This window comes from Hemicordylus capensis, chromosome 5, assembly GCF_027244095.1.
Source record: "Hemicordylus capensis ecotype Gifberg chromosome 5, rHemCap1.1.pri, whole genome shotgun sequence".
NCBI classification, from domain to species: Eukaryota; Metazoa; Chordata; class Lepidosauria; order Squamata; family Cordylidae; genus Hemicordylus; species Hemicordylus capensis.
In genome coordinates this window covers 86,950,154-86,965,178 of record NC_069661.1, presented here as the reverse complement: position 1 = coordinate 86,965,178, position 15,025 = coordinate 86,950,154, and the positions used below count along the sequence as shown (strand labels likewise).

The following is a 15,025-nucleotide window of genomic DNA, read 5'->3' as shown; positions in this document are numbered from 1 at the left end:
TTGGGACATAACGCTGCCAAAGAACTTATTAAACAACGTGTTGTGGATATGGAGAAGCAATCTGATTTAAGCCTTGTTTACCATCAGTAGTATTCCAGGTGGCTTCTCAAATGCAAACCCTCAGCCGTTTGTGTACCTCACAAATCTGACCACTCTAAATCAGAGGAGAGCTTTCTCACTGGAGCGGTTTAATGCCCTTTCTTCTGCCATTTTGGATGGCAGATTTAAGAGAATACCACTCAGGAGCCATCTATGTCCATGTGGCTCAGGCAATAACGAGTCCATCTCACATGTTCTTTTATACTGTTTATATTATAGGGACATTCGCACTGCCTGGATTGAACCACTTCTAAAAAATAAGCTGGGTCAATCGGAAGAGTATTACACTTCCTTCCTTCTAGCAGATCAGTATACAGCAATTACAGCTGGGGTAGCCAGATTTTGTGCTGCAGCATGTAAACTGAGACAGGAGCAGTTGATTAATTGTAATTGAGACCTCTGTATGTATATGTTCTGATGCTATATTACCCAGTCCTGTTTTGATTTGATTTTACTTTAATTTTATTTTTAATTTTATCTTTTGATTGCTATCATTGACTGTAATAACATTCATTCATTATTCTTCACCCAACTTACCTCTTGATGGGAAAAGAAATCACCAGGAAGCCTCTCCAAAAAGGAAGAGAGCGAAAAAGAAGATTTCTTTCCCTGTACATCAATAACCTTGAGGTGTTCAGGGGAAGGGCTTAAAAAGGCATAAAGTGCTTCACTTTGACAGAGCCTTTCATCAGAAAGCAATTTCTGTGGGAACAAAAGACAAGAAAATTTTAAGACACAGCAATTGTATGCTTTAAAAAGAAGAAAAGAGCAGGTAGGCACAACAAACTACCAATAGAGATGACTAAAACTCTGTATGATGCAGAGCAAAGCAACTGTTAATCAGCACTGCCAATATCTGCTGGTCTTAAGAGTTTATAAAGCCCGCAGTGGTTTCTGAAATCAAAAAACCTTTCTTTCCGTGGAAGAAAAAGAAAAGAAAAGAAAAGCCAAGCACATTGTTTAATGTTAACTAACATACATTAATTCATGTTAACTGAAAGCTAGCACATTAAGCAACACTGAACTGGCATCATGCTTATACTTTAATATTGTCATCCTCTACGGAGATAGGTCTCCCGAACAAGGGCTTGAGAAGTTGCCAAGAGATAATTTGTAGGTCTTGGCACTGAGGTCAACAGCTGCCTCCCTAAACTCCCATACCAATTTTAAGTGCTTCTGAAAAACAGCATGGGTAGCTGTGCAAACTACACATCCTCTCCGTATATCCATACCAACAGTTTGGGGGACCATCTGGGCAACTCCCAATCCCAATCCCACCCTTCCCAGGTTTTTTGTTGTTGTTGTTTTTAACATTCCTATGTTGTTATATAGTTTCTTTGAACTTGAACAAAAGTGGTTGGAACCAGCCCAGCTTCTTGTCTTTGATCTAATTACTCTTATGGAGATTCACATTGTTTTTTCTTTGCTTATGGCTGGTCAATCTTCACACTGAGAAAAACAAACAACACATGGAATCTTCCTTCTGGCACTGAACCACTTCAATACACGGCGGGTGGGTGAGTCACATGAATGAACATTCCCTGTTCAGAGAAAGCTAGTATGCCACAAAATGGCTTCTAGCTTAGCTCTTTCACCAATATGATAATTTCCTAAAGCAAGGTGGTCTCCTGCTCCTATTGAGGAACAGGTAAATGTAGTCTTCTGCCTGCTTCCAGAAGTGATGCAGTACACATACAATCAATATGTACGTTCACCTTATACACTCTGAACATGCCTTTACAGATTTTACCAACTTGCAGTTACTGCCTCAAAATGTAACTTGGACTTCAGTCTTATGCACATCTGAGTAACTATCACTCAGCACAGTGGTCAACGTCTTGACCAACAAAGCATGCATGCACTTGCTGTGTTTCACTGTAAAGCAGCGTAGGCAATTGTGTGTGTGTGTGTGTGTGTGTGTGTGTGTGTGTGTGTGTGTGTGGCTGCGGCAAGGATTTTTGCTGTTCTCCCCCCACCCCCTTCTGAACTGCTCTGTGTCCCATGAAATGTCTCTGAGTTACTCCCAGGGATATGTTTCTAGGGGTCATAGAGTATTTTAAAGGGAAAGGGAAATTGCCTATGCTGCTTTACTCTGGAATGCAGCAAATGCATGCATGCTTCCTTTGCTGTACGTGTGCTTTGTTAGTCAGGATGTCAGCTAGTAGGATTTACTTCTGAACAAGCAGATACAGGATTCGGCTGTATGGCTCTGATGCTCAACATGAATTATTGGTCTGTGGAGATGTACCACAAATTCTGGAACACCAAATTTTTTTACAGCTAACCATTTTTGGTTATCGACATCTAGAAAGAAACTCTCACGGTTTCAACAAACTCCTAATTCCTTACCTGTAAAAAGCTATTTAACTGGTTCTTGGACTTCTCCATGAATTTCTGGTCTACAGATTTAAAGGGCAGCTTGCTGAGTGAAGGCAACTGAGCTTTCTTTAATGATGGGAAGCACTTGGTGGGAGAAAAAACAAATCCCAATTATTTCTCCATTTTAATTAGCACACTGAACACCAACACAGCAACAGGTAAAAGGAAGTGCTAGTTTTCAGCTCCTCTGCATGACTCCCTCATCACCTCCAGGAAGTCTTTCATCAACTAACCAAAATGGGCCTCTGTAAGCAAGTCCAACAACGGGTGCAAGCCAAAAAAAAAGCACCTGTGACAGCCAAGGCTCGTTTGAGCAATGATCTCACAGAGGATGGGCTATAGGATGTTCTGGACAAGTTCTGGCACAGTTCGCAGAGGTGTGCCTGCACAGAGAACTCAAAGAGCAGGGAGGTTATGAGTACTTGAAAAGGAACAGAACCATGAGCTAACTTGAAGAATTTCTTTAGGTGAGTGAAAAATGCAACTGAATGAAGTCTGCAACCACTCTTTCACTTTTGTCTTAGTTTAACATGTAATGGCTGTCCACTGCTACTCACTCACTCACTCACTCCAACAGTATACTTTATACGCTCCATCTCTTTGCCATACATCATGACATATGCCAGACAGCTCTTTGAACGCTGTCTAACGCCTGTGCGTTGTAAAGGTAGGAAGAATAATGTTGTGTCTCAAAACTGTTTGTATGGTCTGAATGCAAGTTTTTCTGGGATAGTGGGAAGCAATGCAAAACCAGATTTAAAAATAAAACTACCAGCAGAGACATGTAAACACATGACACCCTACGGTAGGAGTACTTTCCTTGACAGTGGCTGGCAGTGAAAATGCCATGATTCTCTGAACAGAAAAATATTGACTATTGTGCACAATGAATAATGTTGTATGCATTCAATGGGGAAGGGCAGTTTTCACCAATACCATTCACTTTGCAGCCTTCAGTGCCTCCTGAAACTATGTCCATAACGAGTGTTATGGAACCCTCAGGGACATACTTTCAGGAGGCACAGAGGGCAACAGAAGGGAGAATTTATGAAAGTTGCCCCTCCATGCACAAAATGTTGTTTGGCAAATGCAACATTAATTTGGATGTCAGCCACTATGGATGAGGAGTAAGTGTAGAGAACTGAAGGCAGATAGAGCACCGGGGGGGACGGGGACGACAAAGATGTTTCTCCCAAAAGATAATATCTGACATATTGCTGCCCGATGAACCAGTTCAAAATGGCACATAAAACATATATTGATAATATTATTTCCCTTTAAAAAAACAACAACCCTGAAAATAATTGAATGGCATTCCTGTGGCATGCCTAGTAGCTGCTCAAGTCCTTGGGGGATGGTTGTGTAACAATTAATTGAAAAACACAGCTCTCTCACACAAGAAAAACTATAGTCTCAAATAATTCTATGTTCTAAACTAGGGGTGGCCAACTAACAGCCCAAGAGTCCAATGTGACTCCCTAAATAACTTATCACCCAAGAAGCTCTACCAAATTTTATAATCAACATGTGCTAGATATACTGCCCACTTGCAAGGAACAACAACAACAAAAAGTTACCAAAACAGTGGGAGTTTTGTATATAAATGCCTCAGTCAGGGCCAAGTACACAAACCTTCACTACAGTGCTAGGTGGCGCCAACTTTATCATGGAGTCTGACTGCTTATGAGGAATTTGGTTATCTGACACCAAGATTGTGGCCCCTACTTCAATATACTGAGGCTAGAGTGGTCCCTGAGAAAACACAGAAGTTATATATCCATGGTCTAAACAGAACTCTAATTCTACAGTTTGAAGAGAGAAGCAAGAGCAGCTCCCACAAAGTTTCTCTGTACCTCGCTGAGTTTCCGATGCAGGCTTTGAAACTCACTGAGCTTTCGGAGGACTATCCATTCCTTAGCTTCTGCACCGCCAATCTCTTGTAAACTCACCATGACAGAATAACAGGGCACTTGTTCGCCATTTTCTTCTATGACCTAGACCCAGAGAGGATTATTCTATAATATGTTGATAAACATTACTGAGGAAGGATATGCATATATGTACACAGACAAATTGTACACAAGAAGACACGGTATATTCTCATGGCTGCCACTCAGTGCATATGAGCCAGCAGTCTCCTTGTGAGGATCTCAGGAGCCATGCTTTTGGGAAGGCAGGCCTGGGAGTAAGGCCTGGCCTAGACATGAACCCAGACTTTACATACAGCTGCCATGGTTTGCAGCTTTTTTTGAGCATCTGCAATTGTGCAAATCCTAATTATGCATTCCCCTCATGCTGAGTGTCATTTTGAGCCCCCTCCAGCCATGAGCTGGAGAAGAGGGCAACCAAAATGATCAGGGGCCTGGAGCACCTTCCTTATGAGGCAAGGCTGCAGCATCTGGGGCTTTTTAGTTTGGAAAAAAGGCAAATATGGGGAGATGTGATAGAAGTGTATAAAATTATGCAGTAGAGAGAGAGGACATAGACATTTTTTCCCTTCTCTCATAATACTAGAATCAGGGGAACCATATGAAATTGAAGGCCAGGAAATTTAGGACCAACAGATGGAAGTACTTTTTCACACAGCACATAATTAATCTATGGAATTCTCTGCCACAGGTTGTGTTGATGGCCACTAGTTAGGATGGTTTTAAAAAGGGTTAGACAAATTCATGGAGATCAGGTCTATGAATGGCTACTAGTCTGGTGGCTATAGCCCGCCTCCAGCCACAGAGGCAAGATGCTCTGAATACCACTTGCAGTGTAGCAACAGCAGGTGAGAGGACATGCCCTCACCTCTTGCCTGTGGGCTTCTCAGAGGCAGCTGGTGGGCCACTGTGTGAAACAGGATGCTAGACTAGATAGGTCTTGGGCCTGATCCAGCAGGGCTGTTATTATGAGCTCTGCAGCATCCTGACATCTCCAGTGCAATTGCACAAGCACCACTGACTAGGGCAGGGGTGTCAAAGGAGACACCAGATAGAGGATTGTCTTCGTTGGAAGCCTTCAGGAAAGCCTGAGCGAACCAGCCGCAAGCAACATGATGGATCTTAAAATCAAATAAATATATATTTACAGTGGTATATGAATCGAGGAGTCAATGTCACTGCAGTGTGGGTAGAGCGGATATTAAAAAAGGCAAAGTTGGGGACAGGACATTAGGAGACTGAGAAATGATTCTCTTTGTGTATTATATTTTGCTTGTGGGTGCAAGTCGTTTCCATCCTGTGGCAGTTTCATTGGTCACCGGTCTGCTTCCGGGCTAGATTCAAGGAGTTGGTCTTGACCTTTAAAGCTCTACATGGCTTGTGGCTGGGGTACCTGTTGGACCGCATTCGCCCATATGAATCTGCCAGGGCCCTCTGCTCATCGTCTCAGGCCCTGTTCATGGCCCCGGCACTAACAGAGATCCAGTTAGTGGGGACCAGAGACAGGGCCTTTTCGGCTGTGGCCCCTCGGCTTTGCAACGCCCTCCTTGAAGAGCTTCACCATGTTCCCTCCTCTCCGTGTTTTTAAAAGACAACTTAAAACACACTTTTTAAAGGAAGTTTTTTAATGCTCCATTTTTTGTTATATCTGGTAGTTCTTTTGCTTTTTATAATTTTCATTTTTTAGCTGTTAAAATAACTTTTAATTAGAACCTAATAATGAGTATGGTTTTAACCTGTCTTTTAACTTGTTTGTTCAATTTGGTTAATTTTATTACTTTGATTGTGTCTTGTATCTATTTTATTGTTGTGAGCTGCCCCGAGCAGTAGTGCACTGGAGGAGCAGGGTATAAATATTTTAAATAAATAAAAAAATAAACATATTTAATGCAAAATAGCAATCTTTGATTGCCATATCTCGTTTTTGCCCTCTATTTCCAATAATTCACTTGCAAAACGCAAATACTACAACAAGCAGCAAGGTAAAAGAATAACAAGAGTACTCGTAGCATGTATGAAGGAGTGAAGGGAAGTAGATATGCCAGTTTTCTGTATACCAGATCTAGGAACATGGTCACCTATGTATTTGAGAAAAAGAAAAGTTTGATGCACTTTCTAAATTCATGTTATTATGTAAACAAGAAAAAGCCATACCTCGCCAGTATTTATTAAGGCTTTCCACATGCCAAAATTCTCACACCACCAATCTGTTCTTTCAATGTGCACCTGAAGGTCATTGTGTTCTCTTTCCATCAGAGTGATTTCATCCTTGAGTTTAGAAACAATCTACCAAGGGGGAAACACATAGCTATTATTAATTGATCATTAAACATTATATTTGATTACTAAGACGGTCAGTCTGATACACATACTTGGAGGAAATAAAAGATGAAAGTCTACAGGACGAAGAAGAAGAAGAAGAAACAACAACTATTTGCCCCATGGGCAGAGGTCATGGGGGTGTGCTCGGTGCAAGGAGCTCCTGGCTAAATCCGTTCCCTCGAGACCAAGGTGGCGGATCTGGAGAAGCTCAGAGAGACAGAGAGGCATGTGGACGAGACCTTCAGGGATGCGATAGAGGCATCCCACTCCAGGGCTGGTAGCTCCTCTGCTGTCAGGGAGAATGAAGGTCTTGGGCAAGGAGGACATCGGTCTGAGGAAGAGGGAAATGTTCCTTTAGAAGGGGCCCCTTCCGTGGATGATGAGCCCATATCCTCTCGCACAGGGGATACTCCTCTGGGGGGTGGGGGCCTCCTTGTAGTTGGTGATTCAATCATTAGAGGGATAGAGAGATGGGTTTGTGACCCGCATATTGACCGCACAGTGACCTGCCTGCCTGGTGTGAAGGTTGAGGACATTACGCAGCGTCTAGACAGGCTCCTAGGCAGTGCTGGGGAGGAGACAGCTGTCGTGGTGCACGTTGGCACCAACGATGTGGGGAAATGCAGTCGGGAGGTCCTGGAAGCCAAATTTAGGCTGATAGGTAGCATTTTGAAGTCCAGGACCCCCAAGGTAGCATTCTCAGAAATGCTACCTGTTCCACGCGCAAGTACAGTGAGACAGGCAGAGCTGAGGGGTTTCAATGCGTGGATGAGACGTTGGTGCTGGGAGGAGGGGTTTAGATTTGTTAGGCACTGGGACACATTTTGGGGCAAGCAAGGCCTGTACAAAAGGGACGGGCTGCACTTGAACCAAGATGGAACCAGACTGCTGGCGCTTAAAATCAAAAAGGTTGCAGAGCAGCTTTTAAAATGACACCTGGGGAACAGCCGATGGGAGCTGGGCAGTATCCTGTTTGGCAAAAGCCATCCTTTAAAGTGTGAGGCTGCAAAGAATTCAGATAAAACAGAAGGGGACAGAGCAGAACCGCACAAAGAGCAGACGGGAGCCTGTGCCAGCAGGTCAAAGAGTCAAAAGAATAGCATACATCAGGGGAGAGATTCAGCATATAGGTGCTTATATGCCAATGCCAGAAGCCTCCGAGCCAAGATGGGTGAGCTGGAGTGCTTGGTTGCTAACGCAGAAATAGATATAGTGGGCATAACAGAAACATGGTGGAACAGTGAGAACCAGTGGGACACTGTTATCCCTGGGTATAAACTCTATAGAAAAGACAGGGAGGGGCGCCTTGGAGGAGGAGTAGCACTGTATGTTAAAGAAGGGATAGAATCTAACAAGCTAGAAAACCTAGGTGGACTGGAGTCCTCCACAGAAACCCTGTGGGTGACTATACAAGGCCGGAAAGCAAACGTGCTACTGGGGACGTGCTATCGCCCTCCGGATCATAATGCCGACAGTGACTGGGAGTTGCAGGAGGAAATCAGGGAGGCGTCAAGGAGAGGCAGGGCTGTAATTATGGGTGATTTCAATTACCCACACATAGACTGGGTAAATTCACATTTAAGTCAGGGCAAAGAGGTCAAATTTCTAGATATGCTAAATGACTGTGCCCTAGAACAGTTGGTCATGGAACCAACCAGAGAGAAGGCGACCTTGGATCTAATTCTGAGTGACACCCAGGACCTGGTTCGTGATGTCAGTGTCATCGACCCTTTAGGGAACAGTGACCACAGTGCCATCAAATTCAGCATACATGCAGGGAGAGAATCACCAAGGATGTCTAACACAGACATTTTGAATTTCAGAAGAGGAAACTTCTCCAAAATGAGGAGTATGGTGAAAAGAAAGCTGAGGGGGGAAATCAGGAGAGTAACTTCGCTCCAGAGTGCATGGAGTTTACTCAAAACCACAATACTAGAAGCCCAGTTAGATTGTATACCCAAAAGGAGGAAAGGTACCACTAAGTCCAGGAGGATGCCAGCATGGCTAACGGGTACTGTCAAGGAAGCCATAAAAGGGAAGAAGACTTCCTTCCGAAATTGGAAGGCCTGTCCAAACGAAGAGAACAGAAAGGAATACAATCTTTGGCAAAAGAAATGCAAGGTGACAATAAGGGAGGCAAAAAGAGAGTTTGAAGAACATTTAGCCAAAAGTATCAAGGGGAATAACAAAAACTTCTTTAAGTACATCAGGAGCAGGAAACCTGCCAGGGAGGCAGTTGGACCATTAGACAATGAGGGAGTGAAAGGGATTATTAAGGAGGATATGGAGGTTGCAGAGAAGCTGAATGAGTTCATTGCATCTGTCTTCACGGCAGAGGATACTGAGCATATACCTGTTCCTGAACCAGGCTTTTTAGGGATGGAGGCTAGAGAGCTGAGTCAGATAGAAGTAACAAGGGATGATGTACTAAACTGTCTGGAAAAACTGAAAGCTAACAAATCACCAGGGCCGGATGGCATCCATCCAAGAGACCTCAAAGAACTCAAATGTGAAAATGCCGACCTCCTTGCTAAAATATTTAACTTATCCTTGAAATCGGGCTCTGTACCAGAGGACTGTAGAGTAGCAAATGTAACACCGATTTTCAAGAAGGGATCCAGGGGCGATCCAGGAAATTACAGGCCGGTTAGCCTAACGTCCGTTCCAGGCAAATTGATGGAAAGCATCCTCAAGGATAAAATTGTAAAGCACCTAGAGGAACAGGCTCTGCTGGGAGTGAGCCAGCATGGCTTCCGCAAAGGTAAATCTTGCCTCACCAACCTTTTGGACTTCTTTGAGAGTGTCAACGAGTGTGTGGATCAAGGTGATCCAGTTGACATAGTCTACCTGGACTTCCAAAGAGCTTTTGACAAAGTTCCTCATCAAAGACTCCTGAGGAAACTTAGCTGTCATGGGATAAGGGGACAAGTACATGTGTGGATTGCTAACTAGTTGAAAGACAGGAAACAGAGGGTAGGTATAAATGGAGATTTTTCACAATGGAGGGCAGTAAGAATTGGGGTCCCCCAGGGATCTGTACTGCGACCGGTGCTTTTTAATTTATTCATAAATGATCTAGAAGCAGGGGTAAGCAGCGATGTGGCCAAATTTGCAGATGAAACCAAACTCTTCCGGGTAGTGAAATCCCAAACGGATTGTGAGCAGCTCCAAAAGGATCTCTCCAAACTGGGGGAGTGGGCGACAAAATGGCAAATGCGGTTCAGTGTTAGCAAGTGTAAAGTGGTGCAAATTGGGACGAAAAACCCCAACTTCAAGTATATGCTGATGGGATCCAAGCTGTCGGTGATGGACCAGGAGAGGGATCTTGGGGTTGTGGTGGACAGCTCGTTGAAAGTGTCGACTCAATGTGCGGCAGCTGTGAAAAAGGCAAATTCCATGCTAGGGATCATTAGAAAGGGGATTGAAAATAAAACGGCTAACATTATAATGCCCTTATACAAAACTATGGTGCGACCACACTTGGAGTACTGCGTACAATTCTGGTCACCACATCTTAAAAAGGACATTGTTGAACTGGAGAAGGTACAGAAAAGGGCAACCAAGATGATCAGGGGACTAGAGCACCTTTCCTATGAGGCAAGACTACAACACCTGGGGCTTTTTAGTTTAGAAAAAAGACGATTGCGTGGAGACATGATAGAGGTCTATAAAATCATGCATGGTGTGGAGGAAGTGGAGAGAGAGAGATTCTTTTCCCTCTCACACAACACTAGAACCACGGGTCACTCCATGAAATTGATTGCCAGGAGATCTAGGACCAACAAACGGAAGTACTTTTTCACACAATGCGTGATCCACTTGTGGAACTCTCTGCCACAGGATGTGGTGACAGCCAACAACCTGGGTGGCTTTAAGAGGGGTTTGGATGACTTCATGGAGGAGAGGTCTATCAATGGCTACTAGTTGGAGGGCTGTGGGCCACCTCCAGCTTCAAAGGCAGGATGCCTCTGAGTACCAGTTGCAGGGGAGTAATGGCAGGAGAGAGGGCACGCCCTCAACTCCTGTCTGTGGCTTCCAGCAACATATGGTGGGCCACTGTGCGAAACAGGATGCTGGACTAGATGGGCCTTGGGCCTGATCCAGCAGGGCTGTTCTTATGTTCACTTTATAGAATCCAGCACGTGTAGGACAAGCATTGTGGAATTACATAGGAACTGATGTAAAAACTCAAAGCAAGCATGACTCTTTTACTGCAGTGCTTTGAAATAATCATGCCTTCCACCTCAAATTTAACAAAAAGTTATAGAATAATTTGTTTTTGTTTTACTGACAGACACCTTCTGCTTTGAAATGCCTTATGAAAAGAAGAAAATCAGCAAATAAAAATGCAATAATGAGAGGCTTTGCATACTGTATTTCTACCTGTTGCTTAGGTTTAAAAAGTACAGCAGCATAATGTACAGGATCACTTTGGAATGTAGGTTATAAGAGCACTTGTTCAAGCACTCAGTTTTTACCATGTCTTAACAATAGTTAGAGGGTTTTCTCAGACAAAACAAAGACACTCAAAGCCACAGATGGTAGTTACTACTTATATAGCCCATCTTACTGAGTATATATGAGTGCATAGCAAAGAATTTGATTCATGAATGCCATGTATAAGCACTACAGTACTGTACGTAATTATTAAAATAGGGAAAAATGTACGGCTGCTAACTAGATTTCTAAGTTGATCAATCATTGGCATTTTAACTAATGCATCACTAAACCGATTTTAAATAAAGTTACAACTCTTCATAATGCCAACCTAGGTACTAGCATAGTACCCAGGTACTAGCATAAAGGGTCCCCTTTACTCACAAACCCACTGACAAAAATTTGCCATCACTAGTTAAAATTAGCTCTCATAATTAATCTACTTAAATCTATTGAAGCCCTACCAATACTTGGAGAATGAGGGTGATTCTCACAATCACAAGGATTCAGATTAAAGAATTAATAATTCTTTACAACACTGCTGTAAAGTTAAGAATTTTTTTATTACCTCATCAGTTTATTCCAGACATTCAAATGAAAAAACAAGTTTTCTGAAAGATGTGTGTCAGATGTTGGGACCGGGGTGGGGCGCATTTCAGTGCTTGCCCTAGGCGCCATCTTCCCTAGTTATGCCACTGGAAAATTGAGAACAGGGGCTCCCAACCTTAGGTCCTCTGAAGTTGCTGAACTACAACTCATATCTTACCTAGCCTTCAGCCACTGTGTGTGGCTGGAGATGATGGGGACTGTAGTTCAACAACATCTGGGGACCCAAAGTTGAGAATCCCTGATCAGGAGCAATGAGACAGTACAAGCCTCCCAAGGAAGGGAATTCCAAAGTGCCTTTTACAGCACTATCTTGCAATTTACTTCCAAAATGAAAGTTCTCTTCCACAGACCTAAATTACAGCTGCAAATCCAAACTTTTGGTAGGATGCATAAATGATTATACCACCTACCTTTTTGTCAGGTTTTGGTGAACTGCAGAGAGAATTTAAAGCTTGTCTCTTATATTCAAGCTTGTCATTTAATTGGCGTAACCTATTTACAGCATAACTGGCCTGCTCATTAATTCCTGAGCTTCCGTCATCAAGAACTTCTTCACAAACTTGATTCTAGAACAAATGGAATAAGAATGGTATTTATTTTATTTATTTTTATTTATTGTTACATTTATACCCCGCCTTTTATTAAGAAAATCCCATGGTGGCTCACAATACAAGTTAAAAACAAGATTTTAAAAAGACACATTAAAATATTGAGCTAAAAATATAAAAACAAATCTGATTTAAAAAATTAAATTAAAACACTAGCATAAAAACAGTATTTATTTATTGTATACATTAATCATGCAGACTAACAGAGCTATTTGATCGTCTGGCTTATGTACACAGCCGGAGTAAAAGTAAAGAGTCAATCAGAACATTAAACTAGGGAGAAACAGGTTCAAATCTTTCCTCAACCATGAAGCATCCCTGATTACTTTGGGGCAGTCATTATAATTTCAGCCTAATTCACCTTACAAGGCTGTTGTGAGGATAGCAGGGGAAGGAAGAAATCCATACATGTTACTTTGAGTCTTTGGGCAAAGGGAGAGAGAAAGAAATACAACTCAAAGAAGAAAAAAGCTTAAAATGAAGTCTTATAACATAGTATTAAGTAGATGTTCTGTGCCTCCAGAACATATTCTAGCCCACTGGAAACATAATGCAAATCATTTATTCTCTAGCATTTTCACACTTTCAGTGCAATTTGTGTTTGCCTTTCATCAAAGGCGGCAAAAGACTGCTGAAGTGGTTCCACTAGTAGAGGGAAAATATTTTCATTCAAACTACCTACTCACTACATGAACAAAAAATGGTTTCAGTTGTAAATTATAGATGCCATTACTAATTATAGAGTCTAAAAAAAACATCTTTCAGGCACCTATCATTCCCAGAAAATTTTTGACCTACACAGTTCCATAACCAAAATAGGAAAAATATATACACAATAGGCCCCACTTAATTCCTTAACAAGATAAAATAGTATTACAAAAGAACAAGCTTTAGAAGTAAAATATGGTTAAACTATGTATAATTAAGAAAAAAATCAGTTTATCCATTTCCTTAAGGTACCTCCCCTAACACATTCACAATATTTATCTCTCTTTTTCTTGGAGTTTAAATTACTAAACATGAAAACTCTTGAAAGTGTGGGCAACTGTCCTGGAACAGAAGCAAGCTCTGATGTCTAGGTTTTGGCATGCAAGTCTGGCAAATTTCCTCAAACATACTCTTTCAATTAACGAGTAGACATGTTTCAGACAAAATCCTTTGTCAAGATTGCTTTCAAAACTCAATTCATCATTTTTTAAAAAGAGGCTGAAGCCAACAAACTTCACCACAACTCTATGAAAATATTTTAAGAATTATTTGTCAACATTTGATTTGAGACTGGAAAGTGGATAGTTATATTACAGCATGTGCCCAAAACAGATGGCTCTACAAGATCCTTTATAACACTTTTGGTTCTAATTCTCCCTGACTAGACCCACTGAGTTAGTTCAGATGTCATGCACAACCACAGTTAAATCCTGGTTAAATGCCACACCCTCCAAGCCTCAGGAGCACATGTTCCCCCTTTCCCTCATAAGCCTTTGAAAAACTCACAGTACTTAAAAAAGTGGTTTAAAAACAACAACAAAGAAGATCTGTCATGACATCCAAAATAACCAATCTTAGTTTATCCTAGCCAACCTCTGTGAAATAAACCAAGATATGAAACCCAATAAAAATCTTGGCTCAGATCTCAGTTTATCTGCACATACCATGGACCATGGAGGGAAGCAATGTATAGGTGTCACCAGAAATGTTGAAGATGGAGAGCAAAAGTTCTTGATGCTAAATGAACACATGGCTGTTGCAGGAATATGAGAAATCTGGTGGAAAAGTGACAATTAATGGAATACAGTTCTCTCTTGATAATAAAACCTAAGAAAGGACAGGGAAGGGTACATTAAGGGATGGTGATTCTCTGTGTGTCAAAGAGGGCAGAGAATCCAATACAGTAATCCCTCGACCTACGAACTACTCAACTTACGTTTTTTTCGAGTTACGAGCAACAAAAAAGACCGGAAGTAGTTGCCGGTTTAGAATCAGCTTACTCGACCTACGAATGTTTAGATGCGGCTTCCTCGAATTATGAGTGTTTTGAGACTTCCGTGGTGTGCTCCTCGACTTACGAAAATTTCGACCTCCGAAAGTGCGTTCGGAATGGATTATTTACGTAAGTCGAGGGACCACTGTAAATGAAAAAGCTAAAGTGGAACAAGGTCCTCCACAAATCTTTGTGAGGGAAAACATCAGACCCCCTAAAATAGTTCAGTAGTTGAGACACACTGCTGCCCCCTTATCCAAGATGTTGAAGGTGGTCTTGAAATAAAACATAGATTAAGAGAGAGAGCCAAAGAAGAACATGTGATAATGGGAGACCTGAATCACTTTCACACTGAGTATACGCATGTTTGAATTGAGATGAAACAACATTTCTAGAAATGAAAAATACTTAGAATATTTGGAAACAACTAGAAACGAGGCAATACTGGACTGAATCTTGAGCGATGTCCAGGACCTTGTACAAAAAGTCAGGTTGCTTACCTGTAACTTGGGTTCTTCTAGTAGTCATCTGTGCTCTTACATGAATGGGCTTTGCACCTGCGCAGAGATCTCGTCGGAGTTTATCCAAGCTCAATTATCTCCAGCCTATTTGGGTGATAGCCCCTCTCCCCCGGTGATGTGCACATGTCCATGTGTTCCCCT

The 15,025-nt window shown here is 42.1% G+C and overlaps 1 protein-coding gene across 3 annotated transcripts in view; it reads right to left on the bottom strand.

Annotated features, from left to right (window-relative positions):
* The window catches only part of SNX25 (sorting nexin 25), a 93,502-nt gene that overhangs the window by 11,110 nt on the left and 67,367 nt on the right, over positions 1–15,025 (bottom strand). For 2 of the 3 annotated variants that reach the window (XM_053256495.1, XM_053256497.1), the window contains 5 exons: positions 12,185–12,340; positions 6,561–6,692; positions 4,332–4,472; positions 2,449–2,562; positions 637–801 (listed from right to left, as the gene is read on the bottom strand). In XM_053256495.1, the coding sequence (XP_053112470.1) occupies positions 637–801; positions 2,449–2,562; positions 4,332–4,472; positions 6,561–6,692; positions 12,185–12,340 (708 nt within the window). The remainder of the gene's footprint in view (positions 1–636; positions 802–2,448; positions 2,563–4,331; positions 4,473–6,560; positions 6,693–12,184; positions 12,341–15,025) is intronic. The other variant, XM_053256496.1, reaches the window with a different exon arrangement.